Here is a 16,473-nt window from a genome sequence, read left to right as displayed (position 1 = left end):
CTCACCGGTGTCATTTATGGAGATTCTCACAAGGAAGTGGGGCCCAAAGGGTGGAAATCAGCCGGGATCAGAAACAAGACGTCATCAGATGTGGTACAAAGTGGGAGACGCAGAGCAGTGGAACCAGGCAAGCAGCTGACGAATCAAGCAGGTGTGACCCAGAAGAAGGACCTCCCAACAGGTAAGGGGTGAGGAGAGGCAGGCAGGAACCGCAAGCCATTCCTTCCCCGCCCAAAAGTGAATTCCACAGTTCCTGGGGAGTCAGGAGCCTCTGCTGGGCTTAGCCTGCCGCCTGCCTCCGAGCAGGAGAGGCTGTGCGATGATGGGCTCTCGTTGGAAGAGGAGGTACAGGTGGCTGGTCTTCACAGTGACCAGGGCGGTCTGCAGAATGGCCACAAAGTTTGCTTGCAGCGATACAAGTCTTCACACATGTAGGGATTTATCCTCAAAAACTGGGAGACGTTCAGAATACAGAGCTAGAGAGTGTGCCACATACTGGAAGGGAATGCACCGAAATATTATCAATTGCTATCTATGGGTAGTGGGATTATAGATGGATTTGGAGGGCCTTTTTTTGTCATTCTATGTATTTTTCAAAATTTCTACCATGACTATTTATTTCTGTGGTTAGCAAAAAAAAAAAAAAAAAAAAAAAAAAATTTAAAGGAAAAATCTCTAAGTAACTCACATATCAAATGTTCTATAAGCCAGACTTTTACTATCATAATCCACTCTCCCATTTAATTCATTTTCTCACCATCTCTCTGTCCCTTGCCCTGGGACCGGCTATCCCTCAGTCTGGATAGTTGGCCTCTGGCCGACAGGGAAGCAGGTGGCCCAAGCAGCCGTGGCCCCTAAAGCAAGGCTGGGAGGCGTCTCTGCTTCTCCAGGTGGCCTGGCGCTGCCGAGGGGACAGGGCTCAGATGCACAGCAGCTGCGCCCCTCCCCCGGCTCACGCCCCTCCCCGTTCTCTCACCCCCTGGGCGTTTTCGGGCAGGAGGAACGGACAGCTAAGGCCTGCAGCCGTCTCATGTCTGCCAAGCAGTGGGTGTCATCTGGCGGCCCTTCCGCCCAAACCTTTTATGTTGACAAACCGTGTCTGTCAGAGGACTAATTGCGTCTTGCCGTCTCCAGCCCGGCCAAGTGCTCCACAATGATTCACAAACCATCTACACAACTGATGATCGCAAAAGACTTCACCCCCGTGGAAACAGACGCCCGAGCACGCACCGCCTGGTTGAGGATGGGAGCTGAGGCTCGTTTTACTGATGCAGGTCCCCGCCAGGACAGAAACCTCCCCCTAAAAGTCAGTAAGACCCCCCCCTGCCACCAGCTCTACCTACCCCCATCCCTCCCAGCTGCCCCCCAGCAACCAGGGAGCCCACCGTTTCCCTTGGGAAAAATACAGTCACCCAGGCCCGTGCCAAACTCAGAATCCCAGGGAGGAAGAGACTTGGAAAGCTCATCTAGTCTAGGGCGCAGCCTTCGGGCCTAAAGATGACCACTGACTTCGTCTTCTCAACCTGGCAATCTGTGGAGACAGAAATTCCATAATTTCTCCCAAGGGTCTTATATCCTGGTAGCCAAGATGGTTTTGTGGAAAGATGGTGGCATCCTGCTTTTCGTCCTGTTGTGTCTTCCAGGAGAACAGAGGGGAAACGCCCAGATCCTGGCTTCATTTTCAGATGGTCAAAGATTCGGACAACCTGGATTTTCCAGCTTGACCCAGGCTGAGCGGAGATGAAAATCAGAGGTGTGTGTAGTAGTCGGGATAGAGCGTGTGGAAGAAAAGCCGGCAGAGTCTGCTGGGGCCTGTGACAGCAGGCAGACTGGGAAGATGCAGTTACCAAGGTGACGGGCGGGCGGGGGGAGTGTGGAGGTCTTTCACGTGGTCAGAGGAAGTTTCTCCTTAAGACGATGCTTCAAGTTTTTCTCTTTGAAAGATTTGTGCTTTTCTTTTTCTGTTAGGACAAAATGGTAGGTGTCCCCATTCTATCGGTCGGGAGACAGCCATCACTCTAGGTATTTGTTATGGGTTGAAGTGTGTCCCCCTTACAAAAGTTACGGGGAAGTCCTAATACGCGGTACCTCAGAATGGCACCTCACTTGGAAATAGGGTCTTTGCAAATGCAGTCAAGTTAAGATGCAGTGATGAAGGTGGGCCCTAACTTAAAATGACTGGTGTCCTTATAAAAAGGGGACATTTGGGCTTAGTCACAGACAAGTACAGAGGAAGGGCTGTGTGAAAAGACACAGGGAGATCGCCATGTGAAGACTGGGGTCATGCAACCACTGGTCAGGAGCACCTGGGGCCACCAGAAGCTGAGAGAGGCAATGAAGGCCACTTCCCTCCAGGTTTCAAGGGGAGTCTGGTGCTGCTGCCACCTTGATTTGCGACTTCCAGCCTCCAGAACTGTGAGAGGATACATTCTGCTGTTCTCGACTACCCAGTTTGTGGTATTTTGTTACCACACCCCAGACTAATGTAGCATTTTAACATAAAGTAAACTGATACAGGATAGGAGATGCTTAGAAATTTGGTGAAGAAATCAGCAGCAGGCCAGGTTGAGCCTGTGGTCATGACTTCCAAAACCCCGCAGAGCTCACCTGCCCAGGCAGCGTTCCGGGGTCCACTGCAACGATCCTACATGTCCTACACGTACTGCACACCCGTGAGCTGGTGGCCGGACGCCACCAAGGGGAGTCGGGCATCTCTCCCAGCTCCAAGCCCCTCGGGGACCAGGGAGCCGAGAACGGGCGCCCACGAGGCTGCAACAAGCCCTGTGTCTCCACCACTTGGTAGTCAGCCGACGAGCCAGAGGGAAGACACCTCTGCCTCCTACTGAGAGAAACGAAGTGGTGGAGCCCACTTCACATCCAGACACAGAGGGGTCGGGAGAATGCGGCGCTCAGCTGTCCAGCCTCTGCCGTACAAGAGAGCACGTTAGCAGCAAAACAGGAGGAAGGCCAGGTGAGAAATTCACAGCCCCCATCACAACTGGACTTGCCAGGTTAAACGCCCGACGCCCCGTTACCTTTGAATTTCAGATAAGTTTTTAGTATAAGCATATCCCGACTGTTGTGTGAGATATACTTACACCAAAAAATTATCCATTGTTTATCTGAGATTTAACTGGCGTCCTCTACTTTTATTTGCTAAATCTGGCCACCCCGAACACAACACCGTAGGGATCTGACCCCCGGCTTCCTCCTGTTGCTAAGATCACTTGGAGAGGGTAGGAGAGAAAGCCAACCCTCAACTTCCGGACCATCGGATTGTCCTCTGATCCTCTCTGTGCACCACCTCTGACACGTCTGGGGCTCCCGATGACATAATTTGGGCCAAAGCCGAGTTTGGGAAAACGGAGCGAAGTCGGATATGGGGCTCAGGAGGGTGGTGTGGTCATGGGATGTCTGGATGAACTTGACCTCGCACTTTCTCTATCACTCGGGGTGACCTTCTATCTGTAAAGTTCTTGCACATTGAGGTCTGAGCCACAGGCCTTGCTCTCCAAGTGGCTTATAGCTCAGGGGAGGAAAAAGAAAAAAATAGCCGATGTGAGCACAGGCTAAGTGAGTTCTGGGGTTCTGAGAGGGAAGGCTGGGGAAGTGGGGAGCAACAGCAGGGGGACAGGGCTTCATAACAGGCAAGAGGAAGAAGGAAGAGGGCTGAGCAAAGTCAGGCCTGAACCCAGACGGCAGGGGACAATAGCGGCTGATGTGTACGAGACCCTTGTCGTGGGCCAGACTCTCTTCTGAAAACCGTGCAGACCTTAGCAACTGCCATCAGCACCCTGAAGGACGTTCATGACTCTCGTTTTACAAAGAGGCAAACCCAAGTAGAGGGAAATTCATTGCTCAAGACTACCCAGCTCGCGAGTGGAAATCACAGCAGAGAGACAGGCTGGGCTCAGATTAAGGCGAGCCTCGACTATCCAGGCTTGAGAGGGAAATTGAAGCCACAAACCCGGCTTGAGTGTCGCCCATGAGCCAGGCACTGGGGAGTCACAGTCAAGAATTCACAGACAGGATGTGGCCAAAGCCCTAAAAAGGACCTTCCATGAGTGATTCTCCACGAAAAACCTTCATCCTAATAATTAAAGACTGTTTAGCTCAGACTACCAATCTACTTTGCAGATTTCATTACAATGTGGCTTCTAATTGCACCATTTGGAAACTAGATAAATGTCCAACCATAAGTGATGAGTTAAATAAGGTATAGTTCAGCCATACATTTATGTCATGTTGTAGAATAATAGAGAAAAATATTTATTGATATGGACATATGCCAAAGACGTTATTGAGTGAAAAATGCAGATTACAAAACTGTATATACTATAATGTACTATGCTTGTGTGTGTGTGTGTGTGTGTGTGTGTGTGTGTATTCTAACCTGGAAGGATACTGCAAAGTGTAATAGTGGTTATCTGAATCTTAGGTGGTCCTACTATAGATAATTTTTATTTTCTCCTTTTCCTTCATTGCCTCAAATATTGAGGGCCCTCTAGGTGCTAAGCTCTATGCTGGGATGATTCTGGTAACAGCCAGCATTGACCTAAATGCATTTTTTGTTTGTTTTGGTTTTGGTGGTGGTGGTGTGTGTGTGTATATATGTTGTAAACCATATCACTACTACCCACTTCCTGGGACAAATACAGCAGCAGTTCACTCTCGTAGCAGATTTTTAGAAAATCCGGTTGATAAAGTGAGACAATTACTAAGAAAGATGTAAACCACTCTTTTGAAGCTTCTATGTAATTTTGGCAGTTTCTGTACAACCAAATTATTTATTAAAGGTAAAAAAAGAACTTCTTTTTTTTTTGTGTCACAAAAGAAACCAAACCAACAACCGCAAAAAACCCAATCTTACTTGATTATTCAAATACACTGGACTACTTTCTTTGGGGTGATTTCCAATTTCCTTCCTTTTGACAATACGATTACGGTCCCTGAGGTCGGGGGAGAAGAAGACGGGATCCTTTTCCCCAAACCCCACATCTCCACATCAACCGTCCCCCTAGGTGAGGGTCCGCACAGATTTTCCAGGTACCGCGTAAGGTCAGACTTGATAAAGAAAAATTTAAAGATGCGCTGGGGCCAAAGCGAGGCTCCGGCTGAAAAGTCTCAGTTTCCGACTCCAGCAGCCTGCCGGTGCCTTGCCCCCCACTTCTAGGTCCTGTGCCAGGGCAGGAGAAGCCGGACGCCCGCGCCCAGATGTTGCAGCAGGAAGAGGGGGAGGCCTGGAATTTCCACTCGAGGAGCTAATCATCACCCAGGGAGCGAGGATGGAGCTGTAAAAGCTCCAACAAGCGCAGCCCAGAGAGGACTCAGCCCCGTGGTCTGTGCTGCTCCTCTGACGAGCTGGTCAGCAATTAATCAGGACAATGAGGCCGGAGCGCCGAGGAAATGAAGATGAGGTTGGTGGGCCCGATTTACAGCTGGGGTTTCGAGAGGGGAGGTGGCAGAGGCCCGGAGCAGTGAGACTCCAGCGCAGCCAGGCCTCCCGGGGCGTGGACGGGGGCTGGGGGCGGATCTGGGGGGGGGGGCGGCTGTGTCTCACCAGATCCCCGCTGAGACCCGAGGGCCTGGAGGAGGGAGGGCTCGCGTTTTAGCTTTTTCTTTCGAATATGCTAGTAAAGCCATAGACCCACTCCTCAGAGGAAGGCACAGGTGATTCTGCAAACAGTGTCAAGCGTCCAGGGATCCCAGAAGCGCATCCCCGCCAGGTGAGGAGCCCCAGACGGTGAAAACAAGAAGCAGAGATACGGGCCCCTGCGAAGAGGTACAAGCAGAGTGGTCACCTCATCTGGTTTCTGCCCCACAGATGCTGCTGGGAAGGTGCCCACGGTCCCCCAGGAGGTGGTGGCACCGGGACTTGGGTTCAGGTTTGTCCGAACCCCAAGCCCGTGTTAGACCTCATTATTCTCATGGGATGAACCCAAAGGCCTGAAGATGAAAAGCCATAACCACACCCCCCCACGCCCCCCCACGCCCCCCAGGCACAATAGCTTGAGCCTCTTCATCCTTCCGGATTGGAAAGAGCCTTACGACTCTGGGAGTGGGTCTGGGATACCCCGCTATGAGCCCCCATTCCAGCAGGAGGGGAAGGGTGCAGCCACCTGCATCCTGAGGACCAAGATCACCGAATCCGGCAGCCCGGACTCTCACGGACTCTCGCGGACTCTCGCCAGCTCCCCTGGCAGCCGCCCCACCACACTGCCACGCGGAGGCTGCGCAGTGCAAGCCGGCCCCGCCCCCATCCCCGCGCGGCCCCCATCCCCGCGCGGCCCCCATCCCCTGCCTCGTCGGCCCTGAACCAGCTTACAGAGGAACAAAAAGTCAACCAGATCCGCCGCAGACCCCGCTCCTGAGAAGTCAAGTCCAACTGCCATCACAGACACTTTTTCTTAAATTTTATTGTAGTTGATTTTCAATGTTGTGTTAATTTCTGCTGTACAGCAAAGTGATTCAGTTATACACATATATACATTCTTTTAATATATTCTTTTCCATTGTGGTTTATCAGAGGATACTGAATATAGTTCCCTGTGCTCTACAGGAGGAGCTTGTTGTTTATCCATCCTGTATACAATAATTTGAATCTGCTAATCCCAAACTCCCACTCCATCCCTCCCCCGCCCCCTCCCCCTTGGCAACCGCAAGTCTGTCCTCTGTGAGTCTGTTTCTGTTTCCTAGACGAGTTCACTGTGTCGTATTTTAGATTCCACATGTAAGTGATATCATATGGTATTTGCCTTTCTGAGTAACTTCACTTAGTATGACAATCTCTAGGTCCATCCATGTTGCTGCCAATGGCATGATTTCATTCTTTTTTATGGCTGAGTAGTATTCCATTGTATAGATATATACCACGTCTTCTTTATCCATTCATCTGTCGATGGACATTTAGGTTGTTTCCATGTTTTGGCTATGGTGAGTAATGCTGCTCTGAACATAGGGGTGCATGTATCTTTCTGAATTACAGTTTTGTCCAGGTATATGCCCAGGAGTGGGGTTGCTGGATCATATGGCAACTCTCTTCTTAGTTTTCTGAGGAACCTGCATACTGTTCTCCATAATGGTTGCACCAATTTACATTCCCACCAACAGTGTAGGAGGGTTCCCTTTTCTCCACACCATCTCCAGCATTTATTATTTGTAGACTTTTTTTAAATTAAAGATTAAAAATTTTTTATATTTTGAAGTATAGTTGATTTACAATGTTGCGTTCCAGATGTACAGCAAAGTGATTGTCATATATACTTTTTCAGATTCTTTTACATTATAGGTTATTACAAGATAGTGAGTAGAGTTCCCTGTGCTATACCGTAGGTCCTTGTTGGTTATCTATTTTATATATAGTAGCTTGTATCTGCTAATCCCAAACTCCTAATTTATCCCTCCCTCCCCCACCTCTTCCTCTTTGGACATTTATTTCAAAAAGGGTTCATCATAGGACTCCTTTACATGGACTTGCTCTCCGGGATCTGAAATGCAGCCCAGCCCTGAGTGCTCTGAGCACGGGGACGGGACATGTGTCTGTTGGATGAACAATGGCCACACGACGCAAACTGTCGGCAAACAGTGCACTATTCTCACTGAACCGTCTGGTCTACCCAGCCATGGGGAGGGTGGCTGAGTAGCACCGAGACCGAGGTTCACTGACCCCACTGGGCATTCACGACCTCCACACCATTTTCAGTGGCTTTTCACCCCCGAGACACCTATTAAAAACACAAATGCTCCTGGGAGGACCCCAGCCCAGCTCCTCACCACCTGTACCTACCTGGCCAGATGGCAGGCATCTGCCTGGGAGGAAGAGGCTGAATCCAGGTGGTAGACGGGGGGAGGACATCAGAGGAGACGCTGTCCACACCCGCTCCACGACGAGAAGATCCTCAGCCAGTCAGCAACCAGGTGATCCTGAAGACATCGTTTTTGGAAACACCGGTTGGGTAAGAAGAGCTCCAGGTCAGATAGAAATGGGCTCGAGCAAAGTGGGAAAAATCAAGCGAAGACTGTTCATATACAAAAGGGGGCCTCTAACCCACTTCCACCCCAGGGGGTTCAAAGACGAGGCCGATATTTTGAAAAATATAAAATTTTAATAAAGGCTACATCTCTTAATTACAATAATTATTGTACCAAGTAATTTTCCTTAAATGAACTCTTTATAATGCATAATTTACAGTATAAGTAGAACAGAATGCCATGGCAAAAGTCATTGAGTACAAGACTTGTAATAAAAAGGCATAAAATATATTTATACATAAACCCCTTTCAAAAAACAAGGGAAAGCTGGAGCCCTCAATATAGGGCGACACACGGCGTGCACACCGTGCAGGTACAGGTACTGTACTGATTCAAGGTCAAGCACTAGAGAGAGTGGATTAATACTCTTCTCCGTACAATGTATACAGACGTATGGTACGAGCAACGATGGCAAACAGAATGCACAGATCAAGTTAATGTAAAAACCCGAACGTCACGATGAAGGTGTCTGGAGGAAAGGTGCTGTCAGGTCTTCCCACAACTGTTCGCTTCTTTGCCGGGCTGGGCGCAAGGGGAGGGGGTAGTTTCCAGAATGGCTGGGGTCCAAAGACTAATTTTAGAAGACTCCCAAGTTGTTGTCATTTCAAGACAAGCACAAGTCGAACCACATGGTTCCAGAAGGCCTCAGCCGTTGGGTGCTGGGCCCTGGTGGGGAGCTCCAGGAAGTCACGGGGTGAACCTGGGGCCCCGGGGACGCTCCCCCGCCTCCACAACGAATCATCCTGTCCGACAGGAGGGCCCCCAAATCAAACCTCAGACCTTTATGACAAAATAGAGCAGCGCTGGGGGAAAAAGATGCACCAATTTCTGCGTGTGTCAACGGTAGGACACCATTTTTTTAAAAGTCTATGTTCACTTGGAGAAACGCACGGCACAGCTTAAATCCTCTTTCAGTGAAATAGAACCACGAAAACTTCCTCTCTCCCCCTTCCGTGTTTAAAGCAGCATATCCACAAACTGGGGGCGGGGGAGCCGACTGTCCAATAAATAGCAGGAAGGATTCCTGTCCAGGTGAGCTACAGCTTCTCCTAGCTGATGGATTTAGAGCCCTAGGAAGTCATAGGTTATGCACGGCAGTCTCTCCGATACCGTCAGCGTCCACAAGAGCCAAGAGCCGTCCTGTCCGAGGCCGGTGGCCCGAGCCAGACGCCGAGGCTCAGTCGATCCTCTCCACCTTCCCCAGGATCCGGCCCTCGTACGTGGGCAGCACCACCTCGTCGTCCCAGACCTCCTCAAACACGGCTCCACACGCGAACTCGTTGCTCGCTTTTTTGAAGTAATACCTTAAAAGGAAAACCCAACACGCGGCTTGGTAAAGCTGCATTTTCTACTCGGTTTGAGAGGACAGTCTGTCAGCGCTGGGGGCGAAGGGGTCTGAGAATGCCGCTACCGCGGGCGGCAGAAGACTCTCTGCCCGGGTCTGCTTCGTGCGGCTGGTCGGAGGGTAAAGCCAGGCAGGGACCCCGGAGGCGGCGGCTGGGCACCCCCCAGCTGCCAACAATGCTGAGGCCCAGCACTGTCACCCGACACACACGGTGAGAGGCACCCTTTGCAGAGGACAGCTGCTTCTTTCTCCCACTTTATTTTGGGGGGGGAGGGGCAGGGGAGCGCAGAGCACGCCTGGAGGGGGGGGTCCCTCAAAGAGACCCCCGACTCAGCCCCCCGACCCGGCGGGAGTCTGCGGAAGGCTGGCACCGCTCACGCTCCCTGCCCTCCAGCGCCCAAGGGCCAGCCCTCCCGGCTGGTGTCGGGCACAGCTTGGGCTGGGGGGGCCAGGACAGGCTGCCTCCCCTGTGGTCACCGCAGGAGGCGGGCAGCCCACTGCTTCCCGGGGTTGCAGCCACCGAGACCCCCGCTACTCTCCCCTCTGCCCCCGCCCCTTCCCTCCCCTCCTCCAGGGCTAACGCTAAAGGCCCCTATTCTGCCCGCTGATTAAAAAAGCTCCTTCGATCCCACCCCGGCTTCTTGCTTGAAGCCTGTTGAGCTGCAAGGACGCAAACCACCAGCCTGTCCCAGGAGAGTCACGTCTGAAAACCGCTGTCCCGCTCGGCCAGGCCCACCCGAGCCCCTTCCCAGGACGTGAAGCCAAGGCCTATCCCTCCCCGTCCCAGGCCAGGGAGACCCCTCAGACGCTCTCAACTCGCCCCTGCAAGCCGTCATCTTCAGCCAATAAAGGCCACTCGTGGAGGGAGGGTCACGGTCCCCTGGGGGGAGGGTAAGAGCTTCTCAAAAAAAAAAAAAAAGTAATCGTGTCTCAGGGTTACAGTGGTTTTCTGTTTTTGTCTTTCCTCCTTAAAAAGTTTTTTTAAATTCCCCTTGGTTAGAGCTAAATTTCTTTCCTCTAACGAAGGCCAGCCAAGTACTTTCATAGGAGATAAGGCTAAACCCAGTGAAACAGCTGCATTTAGTCAAGGGTCTGGGTTTCTGGCGTTCCCGGCTGGGCTAAGGCATCGGGGTGACCGCCCAGCTCGAGGGGGTCAGCGGCGCAGACGCTCTGGCCTGAGGCGGGGCAGAGTCCCGGGGGGCCCGATGAGCGCTGGGGGAGGGGCGCTGCGCACAGGAGACCCTGGGCAGCGGGGGGAGGTCTTTCCAAATGAGAGGCTCCGATGCCTACACCACGCCAGGCAGGCCTCGGGCCCCGCACGGGGGCTCTCCCGGCCCCTCTGAGCAGGGACACGCAGCGAGTGACCCTGTCCCTGACTCCTCCCCAGCCCTGCCCCGCCCCCCCGGACTTCAAAGGCACTGCGCTGCCCTCAGCTTCTCTTCCACTGCGACCTGCTTTGTGTGGCAAACTCTGCTTCCTTCTGCCATCTGGCACGTCTGCAGGGGCTGCTCTGAAGCTCTGCCACGTTGAGATTGCTCAGCGCAGCCCAGGCCCCCGCTCCCCGCCCCGTCCTCGCTGGGCTTCGGATGGCGGGCGGCCGGGCGGCGGTGAGGGGTGCGAGTGCTGCAGTGCCCCCCGACCCAGCGGGCACAGGGTCCAGCTCCGGCCCGGGGAGCGGGTCGAGCCGCGCAAGGCGGCTGGGAAGGGCCGCGGCCTGATCCAATCAGCAAAGGATCTGCGAGCCGCCCGTTTGTGCGCGTCTGTGCGCGTGAGAGGGGAGGCCGGGGCTTCAAAGCCAGGCTTGCTGAGTGTGCCTTAGAGAAAACTCAGAGCCAGATGGGGCTGGAGTGGCTGCGTGTGGAGCCGGGCCTGCAGCCTCTGCTCTGCGCCCCTCGGCCCTGCTCCCCTGAAGGTCACCTGCGGTTCCACTCAAAGTCCAGCCGAGCCAAAGCTGAGATCAAAATGAATCCCTGGAGGGGCACACTTGTGTAATTAGTTTCACCTTGTGTCTGTTCAAGATAAAAAAAGAAGAAGAAGAAGAAGGAGGAGCCAGGCCCGTTCCCCAGTCCCCTGGTTCATTTCCAGAACTGTCTCTGCCCGGGGGTAAAAGGGAAAGATCTCAGCCCAGCTCCAGGCCCCACTGTCGGTCACCTGCAGGGTCCCGGCCCTGAGCCCCGTCCCTTCCCTGCAAACAGAGTCAGTCTGGGCCGCTGCCCAAATCAGCCCCTCCCCGCCCACCGGCCCCGGTGGAAGTGGCTGCTCTGGAAGGGCTGGGGTCACGGGCCCCGGGGCTGGGCTTGCCGGGGGTCCAGAGCCGGCGTGCGCCCAGCAGGTGGTGAAGTGTGTTAGAGCTCTCCACGCCATCCCTGCTTGGGGCAGCAGCAGGGGGGCACCTTCCGGGCCCAGGTTGTCTCCTCTCTAACCTCCCGCCTCTCCTGTCCCAGCCCTGCACACGGCACCCGGGACACAGCGGGGTGGAACCCACGGGTTCCCTTGGGACGGAGGCCGCCGAGAAGGGGCAGGTGGGACTCTGGTCATCACCTGCCCCACGTTGAGGGGAAAGTGACCGAGAGATGCCCAGGGCCAGCCCCCGGCTCCTGAATCCCCTCCAGGGTCCGGCAGGCCAGGGTGGGCATCTGGACCGTGTAGAGAGAAGAGGAAGCCCGGAGGGAGGGCGGGTTCCCGTCCCGAGGCCCCAGCAGGAGGGGCGGCCAGCCCTGACCCCGCCCCTCCCCGGTGCCCACCCACAGGTCCTGCCCTTCCTCTGTTACAGGCAACCCTGCCCCACGTGACTTGGGGCACGGAGGCTGAGGGAAGAGGGCGCTGCCACAGTGCAGGCAGTGGTCTCTGCCTGTCCCTGAGCCTTCGGTGAGGACGGCCTCTCCCAGACGTGCCAGGAGGGCAGCCTTTCAGCCTCCTCATCAGGCAGTCTCTCCGTCTGTCTGTTCTCTCCCTAGCTTTCCCCTACACCCCTCGCCCCTTTCAGGCAGAGCCTCCACGAGACGGCCCCAGCCCAGCTCTCCTTCTGGCAAAGCCAGCCGACCCCTTGCTCCTAACCCTAACCCTCAGTCTCGTCCACCTGGTAAAAAAAAAGCCCACCCAGGTGCCCACAGAGCCCTCCCTGCCGCCGCCGCTGCCGTGTCATCTTGGGGAGGGGTGAGGGGACAGCGTCAGTGAGACAGAGCGAAGCATTGCGCAGCCCCTCCAGTGGCCCCTCCAGGTCTGGCCCGGCCAGGAAGCGACCCTGGCTCTTGCTTCTGAGCAAACCAAGTCCGGAGCAGAAAGAAGCCATGGGACGCTTACCTATAATTTCCCTTTTTGCTGAGCTGCTCTTTGAAGTGGCCCAGGGTCAGGCTCTGAGCCTTCAGCATCCTCCGGTACGGGATTTCCTCCCCGCAGAAAAAGTAGGTGACGACCAGCTCGCTGGCCTGGAGAGCGTGCACCCCTGCCAGCTTCTTTGGCTCTTTGTGACTGAAAATAAGATGGAAAAGCAACAAGTCCTGCATTTGAAGGCAGCAAGCACGTGTGCACATACATGCACGTACACACCCAGGGGCGCTGAAAACACTGTCTCCAGAGATAAAGTCGGGCTGGAGCTGTACACCACAAGGGTGCGGGTCCCGTATCACACAGGCAGCCACTGCTGGTGGACACACGGTCCTCCCTCAGGTCATCTGTGTGGGGCACACAGGAAGGGACCATCTCCTTCCATCCAATGGGAGAACAGAGTAATGTCCATCAGGGGGGCACCAATGGGGTGCTTGCCAAGGAAGATGAGAAAGAAGAAACCCACCCAGAGCCACAGGGACACTCGCTCTGACCAGCGTCTGCTGTAGGGACAAACCCAGGAGTGGCATGAGCCCGGAAAGCCAGAGCCCACTGGCGGGGGGTGGGGTCAGCCCTCAGTCATCTCAACTTCTGAGTTTTTGTGGAGTGGCTTAAAAAAAAAAAAAAAAAAAAAGATGCAGGCACGGATAGCTGGTCAACTTAAGGTCCACCAATTGTTAACAGGATGGAGGTCTTCCAACTTCCAACACTGTTCATTGCTCACAATGAAGACACTAACAAAAAAAACTTTAAAGATTTAGGCCCCTTTAGATCTCTGCAACCTAACACTTTTTCAACGCACCATCCTGGGGTGAAACGAAGGCTGGCTTCCCTGCCCAGTTTACAAGAGTGTAGGTTTAGGACAGGAATCGTGGGACCAGTGGGGAAGATGTGCTGCTCCCCCAGCAAAACAGCAAAGACGGTCCCTCCCTGTGTCTGCAATGGTGGAGAAGCATCCTCCGGCTCAGTGTGACACAAAGATGGTTTTCCAACTCGCTAGCTTTCTGGGCTAGTGGGGACAACTTTTCCCTCCGGCTTTGGGGTCCCTCTACCCATCAGCTAAAAGGCTTCCCGTCTGAGCTTGAGTCCAGGAACCCTGAGCCATCCACCACTTCAGGAAGGAACACTTGTGTACAAGTCACGATGCGTTTCTCGGTACAGGTGGGGTTTTCCGAGATCCTAATTTACGGCAACATCTGAGTTTACTGTTCCTTGTCGCTAATATAAAAACGAAGGTGATTTTATAGACTAAAAAAAAGGTTTCAAAAACCACAGCCCCTGATAGAGAATACCCTGAAAGCGTAAAGTCTCCGGGCGGATCTCCGCAACACCAGGTAAAGATACTCACTCTTCCGAAGCCAGGCTTGGGCTGGAGAAGGGCGTGGCTCCTGGCGGACCGGTGGCCGAGTGGTGCCTGTCCCTCTGCTGACTGGCCGCGCAGCACCTGAGGACACCAAGGACTTAGAAGCCTGCCGTCCCCACGGCCAATGGGAAGCGGACAGAGAGCTGCTCTCCCCAGCCTCCGACTTCCATCCCCGCCGAGACCCAACCAAGGCCTTGTGTTGGCAGCAGCCCCTGGAGACTTGGCAGAGCTGTGCTAAGCCGCCCAGGAGCCCAGCACTAGACACTGCAGCCCAGGCAGAGGGCTGAAGACTCTAGAAGCCCCATGGGTCACGGCTCCTCGTAAGCTCACCTCCCCAGCCTTAACCCGTCAGGACCTTCCTAAGGGAACGGGCGCTGTGGGGGATTCCTCCTCCTAGGACTCGCCAGGTCCGGGTTAGCCCTTCGGAACGACTGGAGCTCAGGGGGGCCGTCCCTAGAGGCCGGCAAGGGAACGCGCCACGGGCCGCCCCGTCCACTCACCGCTGCTTCGGGGGCTTGGACACCTCCGCCAGCCGGCGGCAGGCCTCCTCCAGCTGTGCCAGGGTGTTGGGTGGGGTCAGGGGAGGCACCGCAGGGTCCTGGGTGAACGGGTGGGCGCGGGGGGCGGTGCGGGGGTGCCCATTGCCACCCGCCCACAGGTGGTGACGGCCGGCTGGGGACGCTCGGGCACACTCCAAGGGGTAGGCCCGCTTGGTGCTTTGGGCACTGAAGGGGCAAGGGCGAGAGAGAGCCGGGGGGAGAAATGGGATTAGGGGGCCGGAAAGCGCGGCTTCAGGAGACATCACAGAGACAAGGGGGGAAAAAACGCGACGGTAACACGGCTGGGCACGTGGCCCCAGCGCGGCACTCCTGCGGGCCGCCCAGTCGGACGCTTACGACTAGCAGGGCAGGAGCCGCCGGCCGTGGTCACACTCGCGCGTGGCGCAGAGGACCACCCCCCCACACCCCCCGCCCCGGGCGGCGAGCCGGCCGTGTTCACCTGTGCGGCTTGGGCTTGCCCGGCCGCTCGCTCTCCAGCACCCACTGCCATACGTCCTGCGCCCGGTCTCCCTCCTCCCCGGGTGGCTGCAGCGGCCCCGCTCCGCCGGGGGCCCCTCCTTCCCGGGCTGGCCCGGCCGGGCCCGGCTCCGAGCCTCTCCCGCTCCGTCGGGGTGGGACGGCGCCTCGGCCGCGGCCGCTGCGGGGAACGAGGAGCGCGTCCATCCCGGGGACCCCGGCCGCCTCCGCCTCCCACTCCGGGGCCCCTCCAGGCGGGCGGGCAAGGGACACCTGCTACCCAGTCCCATGCCCCGCCCGCCCAGCCGCCCTCCCTGCGACCCAGCGCCCGCGACCCCCGACCCCCGACCCTCCGACCACGGGACACCTACCCAGCCTGCGCGGCGGCCGCGGGCTCCGGCGCCCCGGGGTGGCTCTTGCACTTGGCGCAGCAGGGGTAGTCGGCGCCCCCGGGGATGGGAACGGGGCAGGGGCAGCGCGCGCGCTGGGCGGCCTCGGCCTCCACCTCCTCCCGGGTCCGGGGGCCGGCGTGGTGGTGGATGTAGTGGTGGTGGACGTGCTTCGTCGTCTGCCTGCTCACGAAGCCCCGGGCCCCGAGGAGGGGGCAGCCGGCCGGGGCGGGGGCGGCGGGCAGCAGGGGGCCCCCGGGGGGCGGGGGCGCGCGGTGCTGCAGGAGATGGCGGCGGCGGTGCGGGTCCGGGGAGCGCGCGCGGGGGCTGTAGCGGCCCACGCCCGGGGACTGGCCGCCGGGGGTCTTGAGGACCCTGGAGAGGTGGTCGTCCAGGATGCTCTGCGGGTCCTCCTCGTAGCTGCCCGACGGCAGGAGGGAGAGCGGGTGCTGGGCGGGCCCCGCCTCCCGGGCGCTCAGCGCCAGCTCGGAGCCCTCCTTCTCCTCGTCCTGGAAGGGAAGGCAGCGGTCGGGGGGCGCCGGGGTCAGCAGGAGGCCCCCCACCCACCCCGGGCAGGGGGCGGGGCGGCGCCCACCTCTCGGATCTGCTGCAGGCGCTCCTCCAGGCTGTGCCGCGTCTCCAGCTCCAGCTTCAGCTTCTCCAGCCGGGAGATGAGCTCGGCCGCGAAGGCGGCGGGCTCCACGGGGGTCATCTCCTTGGGCAGGCGGTGGGTTCTCTGCGGGGCGCGGGGAGGACACGGGGCGGACGCAGTCAGGGGGCTGCCCGGGCCTGGGGACGGGCACCGCGGCGCGTCCACAGCCGCGCGGAGAGTGGGCGGCGCGGGGCCCGGGCTGCTCGGGCGCTTTATGCGCGGGGGCCGCGGCCTCATGGAGAGCCATGGTCCCGGCAGCGCGCGCCCCGGGCAGGAGCAGTTGGTCGCACTGCGAGGGGCCCCGCTTGCTCTCCCTCTGGAGTACAACCAGCCCATCAGCCGCTACTCTG

General features: G+C 56.7%; 1 protein-coding gene and 1 long non-coding RNA gene across 11 annotated transcripts in view; one reads left to right on the top strand and one right to left on the bottom strand.

The window, feature by feature from the left end:
- The first annotated feature begins 9 nt into the window (after positions 1–9).
- On the top strand, positions 10–7,195 carry LOC309650502. Of its 3 annotated transcripts, none has more exons than XR_014257593.1 (3): positions 10–1,753; positions 5,174–5,417; positions 5,635–7,195. It is a non-coding gene; the product is annotated as an uncharacterized lncRNA (long non-coding RNA). The 3 variants fall into 3 exon arrangements; XR_014257594.1 differs by having other exon boundaries at positions 10–5,417; positions 5,635–5,726; positions 5,825–7,195; XR_014257595.1 differs by having other exon boundaries at positions 10–5,417.
- An 890-nt stretch (positions 7,196–8,085) lies between these two features.
- AXIN2 (axin 2) overlaps positions 8,086–16,473 on the bottom strand; it is a 30,459-nt gene continuing 22,071 nt past the window's right edge. For 6 of the 8 annotated variants that reach the window (XM_082441898.1, XM_082441896.1, XM_082441897.1 and 3 more), the window contains 7 exons: positions 16,067–16,207; positions 15,454–15,980; positions 15,066–15,263; positions 14,567–14,791; positions 14,052–14,147; positions 12,680–12,847; positions 8,086–9,335 (listed from right to left, as the gene is read on the bottom strand). In XM_082441898.1, coding sequence (XP_082298024.1) covers positions 9,209–9,335; positions 12,680–12,847; positions 14,052–14,147; positions 14,567–14,791; positions 15,066–15,263; positions 15,454–15,980; positions 16,067–16,207 — 1,482 coding nt within the window. In that variant the 3' untranslated portion in view covers positions 8,086–9,208. Of the gene's footprint in view, positions 9,336–11,293; positions 11,386–12,679; positions 12,848–14,051; positions 14,148–14,566; positions 14,792–15,065; positions 15,264–15,453; positions 15,981–16,066; positions 16,208–16,473 lie in introns of all 8 variants that reach the window. The other 2 variants (XM_082441900.1, XM_082441902.1) reach the window with 2 other exon arrangements.

This window comes from Balaenoptera physalus, assembly GCF_965194825.1.
Source record: "Balaenoptera physalus genome assembly, chromosome: 20".
NCBI classification, from domain to species: domain Eukaryota; kingdom Metazoa; phylum Chordata; class Mammalia; order Artiodactyla; family Balaenopteridae; genus Balaenoptera; species Balaenoptera physalus.
The sequence above is the reverse complement of the archived record's forward strand: the minus strand, read 5'-3'. Positions and strand labels throughout refer to the sequence as shown.